General features: G+C 38.3%; 1 protein-coding gene and 1 long non-coding RNA gene across 2 annotated transcripts in view; one reads left to right on the forward strand and one right to left on the reverse strand.

Annotated features, from left to right (window-relative positions):
* Positions 1–366: 366 nt before the first annotated feature.
* Positions 367–4,789, reverse strand: LOC139717187 (uncharacterized). Its single transcript, XR_011709948.1, has 3 exons — positions 4,714–4,789; positions 3,881–4,025; positions 367–441 (listed from the first exon to the last, which is right to left on the reverse strand). It is a non-coding gene; the product is annotated as an uncharacterized lncRNA (long non-coding RNA).
* An 8,610-nt stretch (positions 4,790–13,399) lies between these two features.
* The window catches only part of LOC139717138 (calcium-activated chloride channel regulator 1-like), a 14,179-nt gene continuing 1,208 nt past the window's right edge, over positions 13,400–26,370 (forward strand). The window contains exons 1-11 of the mRNA XM_071628639.1: positions 13,400–13,558; positions 18,731–19,025; positions 19,588–19,871; positions 20,739–20,981; positions 21,549–21,776; positions 22,211–22,352; positions 22,769–22,932; positions 23,286–23,516; positions 24,228–24,356; positions 25,163–25,310; positions 25,901–26,062. Coding sequence (XP_071484740.1) covers positions 13,400–13,558; positions 18,731–19,025; positions 19,588–19,871; positions 20,739–20,981; positions 21,549–21,776; positions 22,211–22,352; positions 22,769–22,932; positions 23,286–23,516; positions 24,228–24,356; positions 25,163–25,310; positions 25,901–26,062 — 2,185 coding nt within the window. The remainder of the gene's footprint in view (positions 13,559–18,730; positions 19,026–19,587; positions 19,872–20,738; positions 20,982–21,548; positions 21,777–22,210; positions 22,353–22,768; positions 22,933–23,285; positions 23,517–24,227; positions 24,357–25,162; positions 25,311–25,900; positions 26,063–26,370) is intronic.

Consider the following 26,370-nt stretch of genomic DNA (forward strand, 5'->3'; position numbering starts at 1 on the left):
CGCAAAAAATTGATATCTGAGTCTTCCATCTCAACCAGCACTATACCATTCCTTTAACCTATTCAATAGATAGATTCAGCAAAATGAAAGAAGAGTTTAGAGACGATGACAATGCAGATAACGATGACGATTGTGAGATCATGGAAGAGACAGGTGTTTCTTGGCCCAGTAGTATGTATGAACCGAAATGGCCGAAATCCACTGCTGTAACACGTCGTCTTATCTCATAAAGTGATGTTGTTAAGATTCCAACCAAATTCTCATCAATTTATGGATCATTTGCCATTCTACCGTGTCAACTTGCGCATGCTAAAAAAAAAAAAAAAAGAAAAGAGAGAAGAAAGTGAAAATGCACGTAGAAACTCACCGCAATAACGTATAACCAGTACAGCTTCTGAACATTGGCTCTTCGGCTAAGAGTTAACATGGCAAGGATATATGCTGAAAAGAATCACAAGGCAGAAAATCAAGTGGGATTGAAATAGAAACAAAATTCAATATTAATTAGTGCACTCGTAATAGAAAAAAAAAACGCTCCCATCAACATAAACTCTGCCTATATAGCAATGTAAACTTTGGCTTTTGTGTAAAGTATTTGCAAATGTATAATATCCTGAATGACTCGTAATTATTATGATTTCACATCGCTCAATTTCTCATTTTGCTCATCTCTTTCACCTGCAAATTCATTTAATGTCTTTAAGTTTTTCTATCTCAACGTTCAGAGTGCAGGATAACTATATATTTTTGGCACACTCTGATAAATCTTTTTTTTTTGGGGGGGGGTTGGGGGCTGGGGAGGGGTAAAATCAGATTGCTATGTCGATAGAAGTGAGTTTGACTATGTCGTTTTCTTTGCCGACACCATCACAGTACAAATTAAGTGATAATAATGTATGTTTAGGAATAGCACGTTTTCTTTTCTACAGAATGCCCTGGGTGTCATAAGAGTCATTAATCACGTGAGTCATTACTCTGGTCTACATACTATATATTACTGGCTTCTTCTTCCAACATCTCACTTATACGTTAAATTGGCGCGTCATAATTTCTCATTACGACGTGAATTATATATACAACCTACTGGTGTTTACTGATAGGACAATGAGTGCGTTATTTCGTAAGGTGAGTAATGTTTGATCCTCACGCAGGTGATATACGTACTCTTAATCACACCTAGAAGGCAAATCAGTGTGGGCATCACAATACTTTTTAACTCCTGTCTATGCGATTACATTATATCATTGTGCCCCGCAGTAATGGCAGTATACTAGTGATCTCCTATATTGCAAATCAAGCCACGCTTATGCTGTAGCCCCTCTGTATTATTCATTGTTGTATGTTTTGTTGTGCTTTTGCTGTACATTGCACAAAGACAATGAAGAAGAAAATACTCTGCGAACAACTTATATTTATGTGTGTACATGAATGTGTATGTACAATGATGATACAGAAACCAATAAATCAAATCAAATCAAATCAAATCAAATTGCCCTATGGTATTTAAGTTTCTATATCAATGAAGTCGCTAGCCATCAGTAAGACACTTCGAACTCTGGTCTTCAGCAGATTGTAAGTAAAAAGGCCCACCGATGATTATTTTGCCAAAGAAGTAAGCAGAGTCAAGACACAATTGAGAACAGAGACACAACGAGAGGCCGAAGCGACGGAGGCGACGTCGACCGCCGATTCGCTTGGCTTTGGTTCTCTTTGTAATTATCATCTTCTCACGAGTGTCGGTGCTGACAACTTGCGCAGCGTAAGCGCCTTTGACAAAGGCTAATAGTGGCAGTGCTTTCGCATTGTTGAAAATCTCAAATGAAGAAGGCCATGTACAAGGCTGTACATGTGGTTTCATGATCATCATATGCATGATGTTCCGGATGTTTTTCTCCACGTTCATGGTCTTTAGCGACCCAACCGACTACTGCAAGCATTTCCTCTGCTTTGGCTGGACATGGTGGCATAAAAAACAAAAACAAAACTAGAAATGTCGCTATGGCGACTAGTATGCCTCCGCCATAATGCATGATTCTCCTAAGAAGTCTATAGTACGTCTTGACAATGTGTGATGACAGTTTAACATAATTAGCAAAATATCAAAATGACATGATTGTCACAAATGTGTTGAGTGTTCGCTTTCCTTGAACTAAGTTTAATTGGATGAATGACTATATTTTCTAGGAGAGCATGTTCTTGGGGATTTAGGATTTTTTACTTGACTTTTGACTCTTAAGTTTTATATGCATTGAATGATTTTCAAGGGATGGAGAAAAAGTATAATTTCAGTATTGAATAGTAAATTGTTAGCATTTTAATCTGACCTTTGCCCTTTGACCCTATGACCCCAATATTCCTAAGAGAATCACTGTCAGGCAGAACATGCATAAATATATACTAAGTTTCATGATGATACCTTGAGCCACTTCCTAGATATGGAAGAAGTGAAATTTACCACTTTCACATGACCTTTGACATTTTGACCATTGACCTTTTTGGCAAAAGACTTCCTAGAGAATCTCTATCGTGTAATACATGTATACACTAAGTTTCAAGAAAAAAAAATCTGCAGGCATTGCATAAATATGAGGTGAAAAGTAAAATTTGAGGGGTTAATCTTGACCTTTGACCCCTGAACTTTGACCCCATGACCTCCAAATTCCCTAGATATTTACTTCCAGTCAGTATATGCATTGTACTAAGTCCCATGAAGATACCTTGAACCACTTCCGAGCAAAAAGTGAAATTTTAACATTTTCACTTGACCTTTGACCTTTGAACTTTGACCTCATGACCCAAAACTCTGTCTAGAGAATCTTCATTTTGTAGTACATGAATACACTAAGTTTGAAGTAAATACCTTCAGGTATTGCATAAATATGGGGAAAATAGTGAGATTTTGAGCACTTGACCTTGACCTTTTGACCTTTGACCTTGAGCATGTGCACCCAAGAGTTGATAGGCACAATTTCGCCCACTCATACATACACATGCCAAGTTTCATTAGGATACCGTAAACGGTTTTTCAGTTACGCTGTCCACAAATCGATTACGGACGGACGGACGGACGGACGGAAGGACGGACAACCCGAAAACATAATGCCTGCGGCGACACTTCGTGGCGGAGGCATAAAAACAATGATAAGTATAAAGATATACAACACTTATATAAAGGCGCTTACAAGGCGAATTTTTCTAAGCGCACTTATTGCTGAATTACAAAATAATCATTATAGATACCGTGAGAGTTAGAAAGAGAGAAAATACATCTGTTAACTTAAAACTAAAACAACAACAACAACAACAATGAATGTAATATACATGCCACGGTATGTGCCTCCTTTGACCAATCGAAACTGGCCTTGCATAATGTCAGGTATCTTACTGAAGGCTGAGTTTTAGCATGGACTCATCCTGACCATATTGCACAGGAGCTGTTTTTTTCTAGAGGAGAGGGACCATTAAAAAAGAAAGAAAGAACGATCACTGTATCTCCAGATAATACGTGACAATTCTTTCGCAGACTTTGGATAGAGGCTTGTAACATGAATTAATTGAGCGGAAGTACACACAAATCTGACTACATTATAAAGAGAGAGCATTTCTTTGCTTAGAACTGCAGGCACGAGATAGCGTACAACTTCATTTTCACACTTCGATATATGTATGTATGTATATATATATATATATATATATATATATATATGTATATATATATATATATATATATATATGTATATACATATATATATATATATATATATATATATATATATGTATACACGACATGTATATATATTTAACTAAGCATGAATAACTATATAGTAGGACTAAGTGATATTGTATAACGCTATGAATAATTATTCATAACTTGCCATACCTGGTACCCAGCAAATGACGAACATGAGGATATAGGTTAACCCGCGGTTTCTCAGCTGTAAAGCCTCCAGGTTTTGCCTGTGTCCCATAAGTCCCTGCGAGAACTGGCCTCGTCTGAATACACGATATGTCCGAATGTAGAGAATCTACAATGGGCGGAATCAAAAAAGATATAGAAAAGATATATGTCTTGCAGAGTCATGAAGAAAATAGTTCATTCGGAAAAAAAAGAAGTGATTAAATGACATTCCGACATTTATGAGAAAATGGAATTTTCCGACCATCAATGCTTTACTATACCCACCGTCATTATAGAGAAGCACAATGAGCTGGCATTTGAATGGTTAGGTTTCCACATTTTCTCAAATTATTTTACATGTTTCACAGGGTTTACAAACTCTATGACTTTGTCCTCGGGGTTCCGTCGTTAGTTCATGCATTCTAAGGCAATACCACTAGGGACAATCACAACTAGATTAAACAAAATGCAAAATATTTCAAGTGTATCTTTTGACACAACATATCGAGCCATGAAATGTGTCGAACATCATTCCAAAGACTTCGTTCATTTACCATTCACGTATCATCATCCGTGTGCTTTTAGCGCAGATTCCGCGACTTTTTTTTTTACCATAACCATATAGGCCCCTTGATATCTCACAAAAGGCAGACCACCCCTCCCTAGTCCAGATTATTCTTCGCCGTAAGTTTTATTCTTTGGCTACCCGTCAATACATGGCGCTGTACATTCTAAGGATGTGGTAGACACGTCGCATCATAGACTACACTTTCTTCGGCAATGACCCGGAAGTTGAACGCCTGTTTAAACCTTACCGATATTGCTAGAGCTGCAAAGGTGACGAGACCAATGACCACTGATTTGACACTGGAGCTATGGTAGTCTGGAGGCTGGAAAGATGAAGGGGTGGAGATCAAGACACCGATAATGAACTAGGTAATGTCAGATGACTACTGACAACGAAAACGAATGAAATGTGTATGAACTGCACATGGGATGACATGTAATGCGCGACAAATTCTTTTGTGATAATCAAGTTGGTTTGTTAAGATTATGAGGAATCAACGTTTATGTCACAACTGATCCCTCACAAAAAGGTATTATTTGGGAATTATCTGCTTCGACAGCGAAGACAAAATTAAGAAATTAATTGTAAAATTTCGTGTAGGCCTACTCACCATGCACGGATCATCCGGATGATGGTAAATCAGCAGACAACTGCCGTGTCCATGCGTGGAAAAAAAAAGAGAATAGCACCGAAATTAGTGAAATTATCAACGAGAAATCGTATCCGGCGCATATAGAATGGAATCGTTAACACGCACCAATAACTTACTTAAAAAAAATGAACACATAATAACAATTGTGATTATAAAATGGGCTTTAGCATCTCTGCAGTCTGATTGGTCAATTGTCATGCATTGATTTTTACTGATCCACACTGAGCCATGCGTCCGGTAAAATCCGAACGCATGGCTCAAAAGTCTTGTACAATAGGTGTACCGGACGCATGATGGGGGAAATGGTTGTATTTCATTATTTCACGGGTCCATTTTATAACACAAATGATGCACAGGCCTATTTCGTGAATAAGACCTCCTTTAACTTTGGAACAGCATAAAACCTACTCGCTGTGCTCGTGGGTTTAAACAGTTCCAAAGTTAAACTCGCGCATCCAATTCTCACCGATCTACTTTGTCCTGTGCATCATTTGTACACTATTCTGTTACTGCCCTTTCGACAATCAATTAACTTGTAACCATTAATCTATAATAGGTCGTCGAAAATTCATTTGAAAAAAAAATGAAATTTTTTCACTTATACTTTGTATAAGGCTTACTTTTGCAGATCTTTAAATTACAGGATAACAGTCGAGCGTTTATCCTTCTTTGATTCGGGCTGATAAAGTTTACAGGGTTGTTAAAAAAGAAACTAAAGGAAATCACGTGATCGTTATTAAGCTGAATTACAGAAGTCTTTCCCTAGTCAGTGATCTGCCCTCTCCCTTTGATTCTCTTCTCCAGATGTGCAACTTACCTCGTTTTTAGCATCACATAGCCTTCTCTGACCATACTGACCATGGTCAGTTCCGGTTCAACCAGTAGCTCGGATATGATCATGAGTATCTTAGAGCTTTCGGGCATATTTGTTGGCAAGACCCCTTATCTGAAAAGCTAACGATAGGGCCTACCCATAACTGGGCATGGTGATGTTTACCTTAATTAAAGAGACTATACAATGCAGAGGCATTGATTTGATAACATGATCATCACTTACCGGGCAAAAATGAATTTCTAAGTATGTGCCACATATCTTAGAAAAACTTTTCTTTAGATTACTTGGATGTGCTCACCACCTCCCAAAAAACAAAACAAAACAAAACAAAACAAAACAAAACAAAACTTCAAAACTAGGATTCCGTCAGTGGCATCACCATTTTGTCAATCACTGGTTAAGTATTGATATGATCAACAGATACAATGGAATGCACCTTTGTTTTAGGTGAGAGTGACCACAACAACTTGCTGATTATTCGGTCACTTTCGGCAGTCCGGGGAAGTCTAAGTTGCATTTCTCTTTACAGGGTTCAAGATGTTACAGAAATACTTAGTAATCTTCATTCGAATACGGTAAGCAAAATATCCAAATAAACTTCCCCTAGACTGAGCATAACTTCATGTTTCCCTTTAATGTCTTTTGCTATATCATAACGTTAGTAACATAGGAAAATTTGCATTACAACGATGTCATTAATCACACAAGTACTTTGGCAATGAGTGACAGATGATGTCATGGACAGAATTTCGATGCGGAAGTTTTTTGTTTTGTTTTGTTTTGTTCTGTCTTTATGCATCCTCACCTGTATGTAGGGTCCGTGCAGTTGGCGTTGATAGGGTTGTCCTTTTGGAGATCTATCTCTACGATAATAGTCATGATTAGGAACGGAACGACCCAGGCTAGCAGGTTGCAGAGAGGGATGTACCAAGGGGTACAACTGGATCGCTGCAAGGGGAAAAGTATGATCTCTAATTATTTAGAGCTACAGTGCACTCGCGTTACAACGAACGCAGTTATAACGAAATTCACGTTAAACGAATCTCGATACAACGTCTTGGGACCGCGCTATACCAGGAGTCGCCTGTATTTTGTCTCGAATGAAGCCAGATTTGCATTTAGTGGTACAATTGGTTGTCTATCATAAATTCTTAATGAAGAAAAATTATAAGAACCTCATTATAGGAAACATTGCCTGACCTCTGTTAATGTGACAGTAGATCGATGTATAGATGTTATTTGGTTAATGGCAAGTTTTTCATGACAGTATAATGTGTTAAAGAAATTACGTTGAAGAGACTGTTCATTCATGTTTAACAACGTAAGATTTACATGTAATTCTAAAGAATTATGATTTAAATCTTGTAAGGCTTAGAAACTCAAGCGTTCTTATCATCATTCTAATTATTATGTTATCATTATTATCATTATCATCATTATCATTACTGTTATTATTATTATCATTATTATTATTATTATTATCATTATTATTACTATTGTTATTATCATTGTCAGTATTATCATTATTTTATTATCATCACCATCACCATTATTATCGTCGCCATTATTTTAATCAGAGATGTTCGTCTTGGATTAAAGCATTGCAATCCAGGCGTTCATGTAAAACCATGAATCTTCTGCTCAGACCCAAAAACTGAACTATGTCGTCTGATGGCAATCGGAACTATACTCCAATCTATACTAAGCTGCCACTTACGGTAGAAAACGAGGCATGCCGTATAATGTCTCTGTAAACTCTGTAAACAAGTAGTGAAATAAATTTCTCAGAATTTCACTGTGACTTACCATTTCAAATGAACCAGAAAAGCTGAAACGGGACGGAAAGTTGATAAGTGACTTTGTTCTCACGTAAGCATCCAAGGCGTACGAAACAGTCAACATTAGAGACGTGAAGTACAGCGACTATCGGAGGAGAAAAAGAAGCAGAAAGAATTAAGTTTACCCTCATTCGTAGACCCTCTCTTAACGGTTCCATAAAAAATGTTTACCAATTGTAACACGAATCATATATAAAAGTGAGAAACGCTCTCTCTAGTTAGTGTGGGACAGTCTTCAGATTTTCAATATCAGCAGAATGAAAATTTCGGATACGACCTTGAGGGAATGGGCCATCTCACCTTATTATACAGATATACAAGTTGATACTTTGTTTTCTATGCGCTAAACGGTAGGCTTTATTCATAGAGTTAGAGCGACATTTGTAAAGTTTCTTCTTTTTCTTCTTCTTTTTTTCTTAAAGAGTAAACGCCTTTTTTTTTTTGCCTAATGGGAGTCTGTATGTTTGCTTGTGCGTGTATGAGTGGATGTATGGTGAGGGTGCATGAAGTCCCACCTCCCCCCCCCCCCCGCCCAAGTTATGCTTCATGCGAGATCCAAGAATACTTCATCATCTTCGATGCTCCAAGAACCTCCTTCCAGACAAAAAGACAATGCAAAAGCGACTGAATCATTTGATAGCAGTGGTTGCTTGTTACCATCAATAATCCAGAAAGTATGGAACACGTCTTCCACATTTTCTCCAAATCATCACTGACATTTGACAAGAACAAGGCAGAGATGACGACTAGCAAGATGGCTGCGATGAAATCCACCGAGGAGAGATGGAAGACTGGGAGCACCTGAATCAGGAGAAGGCAAAACCTGGATTTTAATCGATTTTTATGGATTTCAAAACATTTACTGTTATCTACAGCATCAGGATAAGTGTTACAGCATTAAAGAATAATACCAAAATTCTAATGTGATTGAAATCTTGTAGACATGATATACAATTTTCTTTCAAAACATCGAGTGAGTTTGCATAATGGCGCAATTCATTTTTCATCATAGTTTACGTATTGCATTTTCGCCAGATTTACAAATAAACTGTATTTTGCAGCAATATTTGCATTCTAATGCAAAAGTTGTCATACAATAAAGCGTGCATTAAGCTAAATCTTTCATAATATGGACAAAAACAAATATTAAAGAAATCTGTAGGACGTCAAATTTGGATCGTGTCTGAAAAGTAATAGTGCAATAGTGTGGCATGTAACGAACATAGGTATGTCAATTGTATACGGTACTTTCAAACTATATTGATAGAAAGAAATAAAACTTTCCGAACACTGCACACTTACTCTTGAATGTCTAATTTTCCTTCTCACGAATGTGACAAGAATGACAGACAGAGCTCCTAATGTGCTGAGAAAAGAAAGGAAATGTTATAAAGTGATGTAATGACATGATTTTTTAACATATACTGAACATTGTATTATTTTAAGAGAATGATATTTGATTTGTTTTGATTTGATTCATTCACAAAATTCATATGCATACATCAAGTGCATATACAAATGGTTTGTAAATGGAATATTTATTCTTATACATGTCATACATTTATCCATGGATCGTCATAAGTCATTCAAAGCTTGACTGGTAATCTAGTAGATATGACTTACAAATCTATCTTCATAAATATTTTACCAAAAGAAAAATGTATTATGCACTTTCAGTATATGTTTCAAGGGTAAGAATATGACAGAAGGGTATAGAAAGAAACGGAAATTGAGAGGCGAATTAGGAGAGAGGTATTCTCCACATCATGATAGTTAAAGATATACAAATTCAACACTCTTGTTATCGAGGTTAAAAATTCGTCGTGATTTATTTGCACGTATAACAAAATAAACATGTGAACCTAGGGAGAGCAGGAAATCAATTAGTTAATCACTTGGAATACAGCATATCGTAATCATCCATTCCTAAATTAAAAGCGATGAGTATGTTCAATTGAAGGCAAAAGGCGATAGAAGGGTGATCCTTACCTGAGTACTGCCGTGAATATTAGGAGTCCCCTGATGGTCGAAAGCTGCGAAATAATAATGATAATAATAATAATAATAATAATAATAATAATAATAATAATAATGATAATAACAATAACAATAATAATAATAACAACAGTGATAATATCGATAATCATCATCATTATCTTCATCATGATTATAATACATATAACATAATCTTATCTCTCCTTCTGCTCCTCTATCCTTCTGTATTTCTCCGCCTTTTTAAATTTCTGTTTTATCAACCTCCTTGGCGCCCTAAGTAAACAGTGCTCTCTGCAAAGCTTCAACAAATTCGTTGTCTATACACTCTTAAAACATCCGAGTCAGAACTGACCCGGAACTGGGTCCGTTGGGGTCATACACTGTTCCGGGTCAAAAATGACTCGAGTTACTCGCTCGTTGATCTGTCGTCTGCTGTTGGTATCTTTTTACTCTCATCCATCTTCATGATCCTCTTCTACGTCTCTCCCTATTAATAGTTAACATGTCTATTGATCACTGGGTTTGTTCATTACCTACAAAAAGCTAAAAACGTCAGACACTTCATTTGAATTTCACCATCAAAGTCATACCTGCTTGTCGTGGAGTTTCGTATGTTCCGGGGACCCGGTGAACCCTTGGACGGCGTAAACTTTGTTGTACAGACCCATATCCTCGTCTGCCATGTTGTTAGAAACCAGCAACCAACACAAGTAAAGTATACATCAAAAACAGAATCCTCTTATCACTCAGGAAATGTCGGCGTCATCTTCATTATGTTTCATTTGTACCTTGCAAAGTTGAGAGAAGCTTTCAAGAAGCTATCCACGAATGAACATACACCGACATGTTGAGCAGAGAACTTTGTACTTTTAAATTCTCCACGATGTACTTGACGAGTGTACATTCACAACCCGCTATGCGTGGTGTAAACTATACACATACCGGCTGCATAGTCCATCGCTCATGCGTTCGTGTTCTAACTGTTGAAGTACAAAGAGTTTAGCACTCATTCTTCCTCTGATCACTAGACGATGAAGCAATGGCTGCATTACAAACAGACTGTGAAAGACAAAGTGTACATAAAGGATGACCTCCGTACCTGATTACCAGTCACGGATTACATAAAAATCTCCGCACTCCCACGCCTTACTTGAGAGCAAACATAGTTATCTCACTAACTAAACTAATGATTTACTTCATTCGCCAATACTGACTTTCCTGCTTCCTTAAAGAAAATAACAACATCAAAACGACACAGGGTAGACAAACCAGTTGTAAAAATCAAGAAAAAAATCAAGCACAGAGGCTTGAGGGCGCATTTTACATGGGGATAGAGACTGAAGCATACTAGTTTACTATTCTTTATGTCAAAGTGGGCAACCAGTAACAAGAGAGGGCGTTCCTCGCCAATTTGCTTGGTCTCTTTTGGCACTTTTCATCAACAGTGAAAATTCGTAGAATGAAATAAGAGGGAAACATAATTATTGTGTTACATTTGACTTGTATACCGAAGAGGTGATGACGCTTTCTCCTAAAAATGTCCGACTGGCCGGCACCGAAATGTCAAATCATTTTTTTTTTGTTTCTTTTTAAGAATGGAATTATGGGGAAGAAAAAAAAATGAAGTTTAGATAATTATAATGATTTGATATAATGATTTAGCGTATCCGGGCAATTACCCCGAGAGGGCAATTACCCCCCGGCTAAATACTGGTTAGTGGTAAGCTTAGAGCAACGATTAGGGTTAGGGTTAGGGTTAGGGTTAGGAGTTTGAGTTAGGGATAGGATTAGGTTCAGGATTAGGATTAGGATTAGGGCCAGGGGAAGGGTGCGGGGTAATTGCCCAGGGGGTAATTGCCCTATACCCTGATTTAGAACTACTACTTCTGCTACTAATGATAATGATAAAGTCTTCTTTATCCACGATAGCCTCTTCAGTGTTGGCACTGCTGTAGTTTAGATTCTGAATGATTATGATTTGGTCTGTTATCTTCCCTGTATACCGCACACCAATAGACGGGGTGTCGCCACCAAACGGCAAAGATAGCACAGGCTTAATGTGCGAGGCTGTTCTTATTCGATATACAGGGAGGATAAAAACCTAATCAAAACGTTCAGAATTTGAACTCTCCCCGTACCAGAGGGCTTAGTCAACATTTATAGACCAATGCGGTTTGGTTATAATCTTTTTTATGATAATTTCTAACTGTAATAGGGAGTTACAAGTATGGCTAACATAGGACAATTTATGCACTGACGTAGCAACGCATCTGGTTCATAGCATAAACAATTGAAAGTGCCTTTGCCCTTCTTTGGAAGCCCCTCCCCCCCCCCCCCCATCCCCCCAGTTATGGCCGCCAAATTAGTCACAGTATTCTGAAGTCGGATTCATCTATACGCCTGGGTCGAGAGGGACATACTAGGCGAAACCATTAATTTTCGTCCAAGGACGCAAGCACTGGGCGGAAATTGAACTCGGGTCCTCCGATTGATGATCGGAAGTCTTATCCACCATGCCCACTATACCACATGATGAGAGTTAATATGTCATTGATCTTCTGTGTTAAATTCTTCATAAACAACCCAGTTGGAGAATCACTAAACAATGATGTCATCCCTCATTTAATTTGCATCTTTATTCGATCGAATTGTGTAGATTGTGTAGTTTCTCAACTTTCTATCACTGTTCTTGTAGTATCGCAATAGTATTTGTGTACTTGTTGTAAACTAGAATGGAATGTCCATTTAATAATGAAATAAACGCACGGTGTAGTGTTTCTTACTTAAACAGAAGAACACACGTCACTCTGTGGCTATTAGTTTTGTCTGGTTTCTTTATGAAATTCTTCATCAAGATTCCCTTTAATCGAAAAATGAAGCCTCTGTTCTTATTTCATTAAAAAAATGAGGAATCTATTCATATCCGTTCATAAAAACAATAAATACAAGAAAGAACATAGGCCTCATGCTAGAAACAGAAAAGTAGGTTGCTGATGAATGCGCGCCACGTCACAAAAATCACATATGCATAATATCACATATCCTGTTCTAATCTACGGCTGACGATGGGCAGCTTACTTATTTTGTTATGGATGACGACTCCTAATGTGTGGTAGGCTGGAGCACAATCACGTGACTATCGAGTACTTCAGCGTGAAAGGTCAGCGTGATGAGGGTTAGATGGTATCATCGCTCGTCTTAATTTGATTGTGTGAAAATACCAGCCAATCAATTTACTGCGAATATTTGTCTGAACAAGATGAGAAATGGTACATTGTTCTTGACTCCAGTTTTTGCACACGACACTATAGCAAACCTGATAAGCATCATGTAAAGACAGAGTTCTGGCTTAATGTCAATATGTGGAAGAGAGGTAGAGGCACAGGTATCGAAGGGATGATATCCCTTGTGGAAGTCGTTCGCCTAAAGATCGGGATATATATCACTAGAATCACTGGTTAACACACCACTTGGAGAAATTGGGCATCACGCTATCGGTTTTGGAGGAGGAACAGCTCGGTAATAAGTGAAGATTTATGCAACTTAGGACAAAAAGGGGGACTTTGAAAAGAAATTAAACTATTCTTCGAAGTCTCATTGAGAACTGTCAGCCATGCTCAGGGCGATAGTCTGCTTCCTATTCCTCTGCGCTGCAGTACAGGGATCGGCGGTAAGGAACCAAATTACCATCAGAGATGGCGGCTATGAAAACCTACTCATTGCTATCAACAAAGACGTCGCCGAGGATCAGACTATCGTCGACACCCTTATCGTAAGTTTGAAATAGTCTATGTTGACACTTTTTATATCTCTTTATTCAATAATAATAATGGAAGTCTGTCGGGTTCGACAATGACGTCAGTGACGCCGGAGATGGGACCGGAGCCTAAAGGCGGACGCGCAGACGCGGCCTCATGTTGGGCACGCAACAGCATAAAAGTAGGTTTGGAAATCCTCTCTGTGCGGGCTTTTCGCTTCTGGTCCAGGCTCTTGAGACGCTTTCCCTCTCTATTTACTGACTGCTTAATCAACAGAGCAATCTGCCACCAAAGATGGCAGAAACATTTTAATGATGTAATTTTGATGACACAATTGTCATTTTTTAGAGAACATAGTGTCTGTTGATTCATATTTGACTTTGATCATAAAATAGTCTTTAAAGTGATTGCATAGTTTTGGTTGAGTCGTAATTTCAGGTTTCTAACATCTTTTTGTGAGATAATGAGAAACCTCTTATGAAATATGAAAGAGCATGTAATTCCATGAGGAATTCAACGTTTGTTTGATGAAAATTGGTTTTGAAATGGCTGAGATATCGAAAACAGAGCGATTCTAATAAGTGTGGGACCCACAGTTTATTACGATCGCTTTGTTTTACTTTGTTTTTGGATGTTTCAGGCATTCCATACCCGATTTTCATCAGATAAACATTGAATTATTCCTCTTAAAATGGTCTGCTCTGTACTATTTCATAAGTGTTTTCTTGGTATCTCGCAAAAAGTTAAAAGTCCAATTCTCATCTCCACCAGTACTGTACCATCCCTTTAAATTTGACAAAAGATGATACCTTGAGGTGATCAGAAAATGAAGCACAAACTTACGCAGAATTTTAAACATATTTCGTATGATAAATGAGACAATAATGAATAATTATATGCGTTTATTCATTTTCTTCAAGGTTCTCCCGCTTATATTCCTAAACTAAATAAAACACACAGATCTGTCGCTGTTTCTTTGTCGATATTGTCATGTTTAGAGAACACTGTGTGTATTTGCAAAATTTGACTTCGTCTAAACTTTACAAGGCTTATGAGGCAGAGACTAGAACAAGACTTCGGTTCAAGACATGTGGACACCGTAATGATAACAGAACAAGAATATAAAAGTCCATAAAATGGGTCACAGATATCTAGCATCACTGGAAGTAAAATGTTTCGTGAATAAGTGCATAATGAACTGCCTGATTTCTGGATTTTTTAGAAAAAATAGCAATGTCATGGCAACTAATGTAGTTTACTTTGCTGCATCAACGACATGCTACAATAAATGGTTATGAATAGTTATACATTAACCACTGCAAGACAAGATTTAAAGGTCTGCATTTAATTGTGGAAATTGTTCGCTTTTTAAAAATCATTACTGTCTCAATTATTCTGATAATCATCGTGGATATAAGCCTAGATGATAATGACACAGTCTGTAAATGCGTCAGAGTGGTTGACTTCTAATACACTAGATGCAAGAATGTTCGTTTTTCGACTTCAAACGAATCAGTACAGACATGACAGCTGTATTACAACGTTGGTTTGACAAGCGTAGGAGTTCAACACTTCGGCATGCCGTTGTGAAACATCTCATCCAAATTCATCAAGTTTTCTATTTATGCTTTCGTTTTAATGTCTTTTTTGAAAATTAGGAGATAATAAATGACGATCAATGACAATCTGAAATGAAACTCACACTAGACTCAACTGAATTCAAAGTTTCAGTCACGAGTAGAGTAACCTTCAAAATGAAACACGTTAAGGTATGAGGCGTTTGACGCCAACATCTAATTGACAAACAGCAATTTAACTATCAAGAATAATCTTGTAACCCGGAGACCGCATGTCCTTGTACAGGAGTTCGTATTTGCCCTGCTTTTTAGTCTCAAAAAGAATGCTGTGTTTAATGGACAAACATCATTATGTGGTAGCAACGTAGATAGTTTCCAGGCTATCAATAAGATTATAGTAATCTTTCTGGATGCGCGTTTTTCTTTACCGCGTTTATATTCGGTTTACTTGAATTTTACTGGAAATTAGGAGAAGTTGATGTTCTGTCCGCCCACAAAGATATGCAGTCCTTATCAGGTTGATCTGTGTTCTTTCCTTTAAAAAACACACAAAAATTAGCCATATATAGACTCCTGCATTCACGAAATACTTAGAGTGCTGCCCACAATATCCTGTTGTTGCAAGTTAGCACGCGATCTAGAAACAAATATTGTGAAATGTAGCCTGTGACAAAAGAACCACAGACACAATTTACATATGTGAACGCACAGGTATACGTTATGTTTACACACATAGTATATCATAAAACATGTTAGTTTTAAGTAAGTGACGACTGCTAGAGAATACTAAAATGCCATCACAGATTTACAGTTTACAATAGTATCGATACGTAGAGAACCAAGATGAGATGAGAAGCTTATGTAAGCCAGAACAGAGAATAAATAGGTCGGGTATACGAGGGGCTTCAAGTTTGATAGATTGGGACTAGCATCGAAGGTCAACAGTTTTAGTTGGATATAATGTGCCACACTTGACTAACGAGTGGCTGATTAAGAAAAGATGGGGAAGATTTGATCTCTTTTATAGTAAGAAGAACTTGACGCTGTGTAAATAGTAAGCAGTTTGATACACTCTAGCTTTGAGTGTCACATACATCAAGTTTCTCCAATAAACTTGACTTTTGAGGGACCATGTGTTACAACTGAGAATGCAAGTGTGTTAATCACCTCACACTGGCAGGGCGACTGATCGTTGGCCAAGAAAACTGACAAAGTAGTGATGGAAACTACGCAAACCAGTGACCTTTTATAAATTTCAAGGCTCTTCAAATAAGTATTTGACTTTGGGTGTGGTTTGCCTTGGATAAATATCATGACAATCCTTTAACCGTATTGCACCCTTGGTGGTCATTTGGCAGAATTGAAGAAATAGCAAACTATGATACAACCATTTTTACATCTCAGCCGAGGACTTGGCAAATTATTTTGTAGGTCGAGAGAAGAGATTGATGCACAACTCCAACCTAATCTCACTTTGACAAGACATTGTACTTGTTTACAAATGAAATTTCAATTTTATTTACTCCTTAACAATCAATTTATTTTTCTTTCACGGTTGGACAGAAAGAAACGATATTATTACTAACAAGACGATTTGAATAAAACTTTGCAGAAAGATCAGAGTAATCATGTTGTAGCTTACTGGCTGCGAAGTTGGGTAATGACGCTAATCAATGGTAACTATGACCTCAAACAAAACCAGTTTTAACTTCGTATTTATTGCTTAGAGTTTACCAGAACTTTTGTGCAACTGATCAGTGTCCTCATAGTTTACTGTTTTTTACTTAAAAAAAAGATTCATTCATAAAATGTATCTCATGAAATATTTCCTTTTTTTTTGTATATACAGTATATTTAATTTGGTCAAGTAAACATGCATTTTGGTTACCAATATTCGAATATCGATAACGTACGCATTCTCATGATAATTAATCAAAATTGTTCAGATGAAGAGCTTTTTCATTGCTATAAGCAAGATCGATGACTTGAAATCAAATGAATATATATATATATATATATATCATATCATCAGATTTAAAACTAAACCTTTCCAGTAATACCTCACTTGTGACATATAAACTAGCAGTTATGATTAAAAATATCATGTACTTTTTTGTCATTTTCTTCATTTTTAGCAGCTTTAAATACAAATATCTCAACTAACAAAATGGATTTAGATTGCTTTGCAATAAAACTCTTCATAATTATTATTAGATATCTTTTTCTATACTCGCATCATTTTCTTCTGATCCAACGATAATATACAGCAGCAACAAACTAATTATCATGAGATATTATGTTTCATCTCAATTTCCTAGCATCCATTTAAACTTGTCTCTGAAATAAGGCAGTGCGACTTCTAACTTTGCCGCCGATGTACATGATATAATTTGAAATTCACTTCTGCGGGAGAAGTCTTAGAGCCCTCTTACAGCTAGAAGATTATGGTTCGGAAATAAATAATGCGTAGACATGGAACATGAAATCTGGGTCATCCAGCTCAGTCCCATGAGACAGACGCTAGGCAAATAAGACCGACGGAACTTTTTGGAATTGAAATAAAGCAATCTAAAGCATATTTTTTTTTTTTTTTGTCGGAAAATTCCCGGAAAAAGTTCCCGAAAGTGTGCTAAGTCTATAGAGGAGACCAAGCAATGCGAGGGTGGCAAGATACCCCTCCCATATCCGAGACAGCTTTTTTCATTTTTCATTCTTCTTTTTCGATCTGGCGGACACCGTTGTTGAAATATCTGGAAATTTGTCAATCAGAAAAGTGTAGCAAGAGTGGAAGGAGACGAAGCAGGAGGATGTGGGAGGGGATAAGCCCTATTCCCCCTCCTACACGAGGGAGAATCTGTATTTTATGATTGCAGTTAAACGTTTTGGTGCACACATTTTGTGGTATATTATTTGGAAAACTGTCTATTTTCCAAATGTAGCCATAGTCTACTAGTGTGCATGGGGGGGGGGGGGGGTGGGGCGTGCAGGGCAGGGAGAAGGCGTGAGAGAGTGCTATCCAAACCCTTCCCATACGAGGGAGCTATCTCGTGTACGTATTGATGGAATATTTGGAAAATTGTCATTTTTTTTTTCTAAATCTGATTTGGGAAAACTGAGCGAGGAAAGGGTTGATTAAAAGGGGATATTCCCCTTGTACATGAAGGAACTTTTGAGTTCTTGAAATCTAAATGATAGCTCTTGTGCACTCACAATTATTGATAAGGTTGAAAGTGAGCGGCTTTATGCACATGCATACAGTATACACGCATTTTTTTTTCTTTTTATCCCCCGCCTTCCAAATCCCCGGTCCAATTTTTTTTTTTTTTTTTTTTTGGGGGGGGGGGGGGGGGACCGCCCCCTTGGCTACGCCGGTAAGCTATATAGGTACTAGGCTCGTGGACCTTGTTTGCCTAGTGTCGAGCTCCTGGACCTTATTTGCCTAGTGTCTAGATAGCACGTGGACCGTTAGTTGGCCTGTAGGTCGCGGGTCTCGTTCACGTAGTTTCTAGCTCGTCATGGGCTGTATGACTCCATGGTGTCGAGCTTATGATGTGTACCCCATGAAATCAGTTGATGATTAGCACCATCTTTTCCCTATTCTGTGCCAAGGATATCTTTACCTCTGGGTCGGGGCATCTCTTCACCGCCACGAAGCGAAGGACGTATTGGCGGAACATCACCATCCTTATCCCGAACACGTGGACCCCTAAACCCGAGTACGAGAGGGCCAGAACGGAGTCTTTCGAAACGGCTAACGTCATCGTGGACGCCGAGAACCCCGCCTGGGAGGACAACCCTTATACCCTGCAGCTTGGTGGCTGTGGTGTCCACGGGGAGTACATTCACTTGACGCCCAATTTCCTTTTGGATCGAGAAAACAGCGAGTACATCTGGGGCCCGATGGGTGAGAGTCTTACCTCCCTAGTTCTCCTTTCTTTGCGTACATATCATTAATTCCTTACCTCAGTTTAGACATTATACACCAATAATATTTGAATTCAGTTGAAGCTCATACTGACAGCTGAAATTTCCGGAGACAAATTATTTTTATTGAGATCAAAAGGTTAACACCAGCTTCAGGGTTATGGTTTATATTCATTAAGAATGGAACAGCCTCACAGATAGTTATAGTGTTTTTATCAATTACACTTTTTTTTTTGGTTCTACTCAGTGCTCCTCAGCCAAATCAACCACTGACCGGCAGTAAATCGCTTTTCCCAGCTGATATGTACAATAACGTGTCCACAAATTGCTTATGACTTTGTTGGCGAGTGTGTGCTCACATTTGAAAAATAAACTAAATTATGATAAGCTTTCTGGGCATTTTTTAGTCTATCATGTATTCATTGTTAATGAACAAAAAGGCCAACTAAGTTTACTCCATCGCTCCTACAAATTTACTTTCCGTCCCAAAATGTTATTACAACTTATCCAAATTAAAGATATTATTCACTTCTCTACCACAGACAAGCTTTTGTTACACGAATGGGGGCATCTGCGGTGGGGACTGTTTGACGAATACCACACAGAGGATGAGGGCTCTTCTAAGTTCTACGCTGATTCTCGGGGTAACATCGAGGCGACACGATGCAGCACTAAGCTCACCGGAGAAGCCCTTAACATCAATACATTTGAACAGTGTCAGCGTGACCCTGAAACCGGGCTCTACGAGGCAGATTGTTTCTTCTTCCCCAATCTTAACGGCCAGACAGAGCCGGCTTCCGTCATGTATGCTCAATTTCTAGAGTCGGTGAGTTTCTGATATACAGTCCTCTCTTCTCTTGGTCAAGACGCAATTTTGATACCGTCAGGGGACAAGGTTTGTCTCTGACAGAGTGTCATCAGGGAGCTTTATAGATTTGAGGCGAGGACGATTAGACAAGGATTGCGATGGCTGTTCTCCTCTCTCCCTGCGTCGTGTTGGAAGGTAGCTTTAGATTACTCGAGGACGCAGCAAATATCAAGTGAAATAACGCCCCTATATTATTGCATCAAGTAGCTCTCTGTGTCATTAGTTTGAGCGGACGCAGAAGTGACCAAGAACCGACCGTGAAAAATAAGACGACGCGAGATGAATTTTGATAAGCATGTCTGTTATTGGTGTTTTCATCTAAACGTCCGCGTTGCGGAAATCTAAAGCTTCCTATATAGCTTTAGAGAGGTTGAAACCAGCAAGCATCTCGCCAACACGTATTAATTACTCCCTATCTTAGGCCTGTGATGCCGTCTGTCAGCTAGGCTTCTTTATCAACTGTGATAGTCGATGTGTGATCAAACCAAAGTATATAGGCCTAATGATTAAATGTTAAAATTAAACAGTTTATGCTAGGTCGTTTTGCTATTGATTTTAATATATATATATATACATATATGTAATCAAAGGTGTTTTCCTATTAATCTTTTTATAAAGGGTATGCTTAGATTACGCAGTGGAAAGGTAGACACCTTTATGATGTATGTTTCAGATTTCCCAACTTAAAGTTCATAAAATCCTATGTACAAGCATCGTAAAATGTTTAATGGACGCAAATGTCTATTATGTTTCTTTAAAAACAAAATAGATATCTTCCCAAAAAAAAAAAGAGTATTCATTGTTTTCAAAACGGTTGTTCGTTAGGTCACCGACTACTGCCACAGCAACCCTGAATTACCCGGCTACCACAACCGCGAGGCGCCGAACAAGCACAACAACCTCTGCAGCAGCAGAAGTGCATGGGACGTTATGCTGGAGACGGATGATTTTGCAAGAGAAAATAATCCTCCCTTTGAAGAGGACATCGACACTACCCCAACTTTCAGGCTCGTCCAGGCGAGCACCAGACGTGTGGCTCTCGTGCTGGATGTCAGCGGCAGTATGGGGGTAAGTTAAGTGGACGCCAGCTTTCTCTTTTCCCCAAATTGATCTCTCTGACCGTCCCAAAGTTTCAAATTCGTGCAAAATCCTTATATCTGTGATTTCCCTGGTTATCTTCGAAGAAATGTATTCTACTTGATTATCGTCAGTTGTACAAGGCGACTAAAATGTGAAATCTTATGACATCAATCTTAACGGGAATACTCATCTTGTCAAAATGTCAGTCATAACATCACGAAAAATTAATCAAATGTGTCACCAATCAGCCACTCAGTCGATCCCTTACCGTGAGAGCAATTGTAGAGGTTCACACATTAGTGTCCATTTACCCCGTTGGTACATTACAAGACTAGCAAGGGCGGATCCAGGAATTCCGTAAAGGGGAGGCGCCTTCACAAAATTGAATAAGGCGTCAGCGCCCCCTTTTTCTTTTTCTTTAAAAATAATAAAGAGGGGCGCGCTTCCGATGCGTCCCCCTCTGGATCCGCCACTGACTAGTCCTTTCACTTTTCCTTGATGCTGCGCGCGAGATCAACTATCTCGCTTTCTTACATCACCTGTCTCTGACCCTAGACTAACGACAGACTGGCCAAGCTCAATCAGGCAGCCACCCAATACCTTCGCTACACCATTGAGGATGGGAGTATGATGGCAATTACAAAGTTTAGTTACAGTGCTGAGATTATCGTCGAACTCACAGAAATCTACAACGAGACAAATCGCGAATATCTCATTTCCAATCTACCGAACGTTCCAGACGGATCAACTTGCATTGGTTGTGGGATTCTGGCCGGAATTCAGGTATGTTGGTTTGTTTGAGTGTTACTATCGGAGAGAAGCTAGTATTACAACAGCGATATGACTGAGAAATCAGTATGAATGGCTCAACTGCACTTAATTTTACTGCTATTATGGTTACATCATGATAATGGATTACGGATAGAAATTATGATATAGGTCTCTATTTTAACACGACAACAGCCAATGAATCTACAGTGTTTCTTGGACATCGGAACCTAATAATGTTCAATAAACTGTACCTACATTTTCTTTGTGGAATGAAAGTCATGTAAATGTTATACTATGATACACAGAATGATCTTTATCATTCACTGACCTATCAGTCTTTCTGATTTTTCCAATTTGGGTTGTGGCTGACGGTTTAAAAGACGTGTCCAGTTTGACTTTTTTTTTCATAAATCTTCCATCACAATGTAACTTTCAATTTTAAACAGGCTTTGAAAGGACCGAGTCGAGAGGAAGATCCAGCAGGAGGTTACATCCTCCTTGTCAGTGATGGCGAAGAAAATGTCTTCCCCTACATCATTAACGTGCTCGATCAAGTCGTAGAATCTGGCGTCATCATCGACACCATTGGTAATGTTATTCTTTTAAAATACTTCACCGGTGTTCATTGCTATGATTACTATCTAAATTCGGGTTCATAATGATACATAAACCTACTTCATTTATTTCATTTCCTGAATGAAATTATCACAGAATGAATTATTTGACTGAATTATTACAGAAAAAATGTTATTTCATTATGGCAGAAAAATAAAGAATAAAATAATGCGGAATTCTCTTTACATTCCTCACACTGATTGCTGAAACCTTCCTATACTAAGCGATTGTAGCAGCAGAACTTTAAAACTTCGTTACTGTTGAAACGATTTTCCTCACACTTCACTGATGTGTCATATTAATATCGCTGCATGTTACTTAATCCACAAACACGTTTGAGGTAAATTGTTATCAAATGATCGACACTGCCGTCTCTGTTGTCATTGCAGCTTTCAGTCCTCAAGCCGACCCCAAACTCCAGCAGCTATCTACTCTTACCAACGGTCTGGCGTTCTTCTACCCCGACACCGCAAACTCTACCGCCCTCAACGATGCTTTCACGGCTACTGTCACGAGCCGATCCGGCCTGAGCACAGAAGTGCTACCTGTACAGGTTCGTGCATTAGATATCACGGAGAACATGAAATCTCGAAAGATTTATCTTACTCGATCACTTTTTTTAGGCGTCCTAGAAAGACATCATCAGAGCAAGAAAGTATTGGGCAAGTCTAGAACCCTTTTGTGCTCAGAGTACATGTAGATTTTATCAAGGTTGACATTTCTGATAGACAACATCTATACAAAAAGTGATTGACCTGATAGATTGCTTCGTTTTCAATCTTTTTTCTTTTGTTGTTGCTGAATATCAAGAATTATTTTCCTCCTCCATCTAGAGTACCCCTCTCGAATATGCGATATAAACTGCAGGAAAGCATTCACAATAACTTTCATTCAATATAATGTCAGCTGTACAGCGGGGCCCTAACAGTACCGGGAAACTCGCCCGTCTCCGACACGTTTGTGATCGATTCGAGCATCGGACTCGAGACAGTGCTGTTGTTTTCCTGGCTTGATGAACCAATCAGCGTCGAGGTGGAGGACCCGGATGGAGTACGCATCAACAGCAGTGACACGTCGCAGTACCGGGTAGACATGGCTGCCAAGATTGTCTCGGTAGCCATTACAGACATTGCCAAGGTAGAAGACGGCATTACGATCGTTACAATGTGTAATGCTAACCATCATGCGCAACCAATTACTAATTTGAACCCAACAACAATAACCATGATCACTGACAGACTTATAATGATACCGTCATAACGGCTGATGCTATACTTCTATAAGTTCGAATGTTCCTTACTCAATTTATATTAGTAAAACTATTATCATGCGACCACTGACACTGGTAGTGCTCCTTGTATAAAAGTAAAACCACTTCTTAATCAAAATGTTAATCAATAAATTTTATTACTGACTACTTCCAACTGGCTGCTAGCTAATACACCTAATGTCTATAACACCAGGGTCCCATTTTATCAAATCTAACATTGATTTTAAGTGTCAGAAATCAATCATAACTTCCCAATTAAAATCAATGATAAGTCCATAAATCAATCACAGTATTACCATCAATAAGTCGAAACCAATTAGTCTCTTCATAAAACGGAAAATTTATACCGGTAGTCTGTAGAAAGTTATAATCCATTTAAGGAGGACAGACTATAATAGATCAAATATATAACTTAAGCTTCATAAAGCAGGGCACTGGTCTCCTACACATGAGAAAGTTTTCTAACTTGTCATTTAGCGAAGCCATTGTTACAGTGTATGACATTAGGGTTAGTGTATCATTTTAAGTCATGTTAACCTTTTTTTTTAACTGTCTACCATTGAATGATATGACGACAGCCGGGCGAGTGGATGTTCACAGTGGACAGCGACTCGAACCAAGCAGAAGTCGTAATCGTTACCATCGAGTCGAAGCCGACGTCGACCACGGAAGCACCGATCACAGTCAATGCTGTCGTTGGTTCACAGGTAGAGTGAAAATTATTGCAACCATTCTCAAGTTTACTAAAGTGATAAATGATGCAAAACTAGTGATTTGTAGAAGGGAAGTAAAAGTAAAACATAAATAATTTGTATGTGGATTTAGTGAATGCATATTGGCAAATATTAGTAGAACACTTCAGTGAAGTTTGAGGAATTTGTGGAATTTTTATTAATTTCGGCGCGCTGTTATCACTGAATGAGAAGATTACGATATTTTGTGACGTCACGCATGGACAACGAAATCAGGAAATATATAAAAAAAGATAATTATATATTTCTAGCATAATGAAAGAACTATTAACTGACCTCTTTCACTATTACAGCAGAAGGATATTACCCTTAACGTATGTCAGTAACAAATAGAAATGTGTACGTTTCATTCAAAAAATACATTTTTGGAATTTCGCACTTCAGTGATGTACAAAAGAGAATACATAATAATGTGATGACCATGACGTATCATATCATAAGACTTTTAGTACTTCAAAAGAATATTTTGAAACCATATTTTTGACAAAATGCCAAATTTTCATGGGCATGCTTTTCAAGTGCATTCTATGATCTCAATAACTTTCATGGTTAGTTTATTCCCATAATAAACATTAGCGTAAATCAAAAACTTAAACCAGTTAAAAAAATATGTATCTCATTGTAGTCTTTATGAGAAAATATGGGTTGCCAAAGTAAAAGAAACATTCTCCTTTAACATACGACGTACTTCGTCATGTAGACTAAACACATAACATTGTTTTGGTGAAAGAGGATTACGTTTTGGTTCATCTGTCTTGAAGACATTAAATCACAGATCGACACCAACCATGGAGATTTACGCTGAGGTCCGCAAGGGATATCTGCCCGTGGTTAACGCTGAAGTGACAGCCGTCATCGAAACGCCTGGTGATGCGACTACGTTCCTGCCCCTCTATGATAACGGAGCAGGTGCGCAGAGTCTGCTGCTTCTTCGAACGTTATGAATTCGTGTACAAGAGAATAATGTTTTTGAAGGAAAATAACAAGCAAGTAATATTACTACATTGTATATATTTGAATTTGTACATGCTTAGGACATAAGGGGAGTGATGTAAGTTGCGTAATAGTGTTATCGTGAAAATGATCGTAGTTATAATGGAGCAATGTAAGTGGGCAATCAAGGAATTGCAGATCAGAAGACGGCACCTCCCTGTTTCTGTAAGATCAAGGAGGTACGAGGCGTGGCTCTCTTATACTAGCTCGTTTTTGGTAAAATTAATATTTTAGAAAGTATATGTTGGGAAGAAACTGATGCAACTGACTGCAGTTTAGAAAATACCCAACAAAGCAACATTTGACTGTAATATGCGCTCGATCCTGGTTATCTGACAGCCAGGAAAAGTTCGATTTCTTTTCATTTGCATTTATTCGCTACATTTTTAAAAGCATTCTTGATGCATTTTATGCATCAAAACCTCAAACAGAGACTTACTCTTTTCAGCGAATACTGATGGTAACTTGAAGTATGTTTTCCACGTGCACCCACAATATCTCTGTAGGAGCCGACATCACTAAAAATGACGGGATATACTCTGCCTTCTTCCTCGACGTGGATGGTGACGGACGCTACAGTGTCAAAGTCCAAGTAAGCAACGAAGGCTCGACTGCGTCCATAGCTTCTCGAAGCCGTCGGAGCTCAGGGGGACTTCCGCTTAGTCCAGGTAAGCCTGGAGAATAGCTACCTTAACTATTTCGACACCAATTTAATGTCAAGTAAGGTGCTCATGCAGGTTAAAGTTGAATTAAATACTGGTTTAATGTATGCCAATACGATAATTTGCAACGTGTCAGCGTCAACTTTCGTCCTAACTGAGCTTTCTTTTCAATCTGTAAATTCGCCATTTTCAATCCTCTTAGCTACTCCTGTTCCTCGCAGTATCTGTTCTATTTCCGTTATATTGAGCAAATTTATCAGGAGATGAGAAAAGAGAGAAAGATGTTTTCAGCTGTGAACACAGGTTCCTCAACC

Source organism: Diadema antillarum, unplaced genomic scaffold, assembly GCF_040938485.1.
Source record: "Diadema antillarum isolate AM-2024a unplaced genomic scaffold, OU_Dant_1.0 scf00000072, whole genome shotgun sequence".
NCBI lineage: Eukaryota > Metazoa > Echinodermata > Echinoidea > Diadematoida > Diadematidae > Diadema > Diadema antillarum.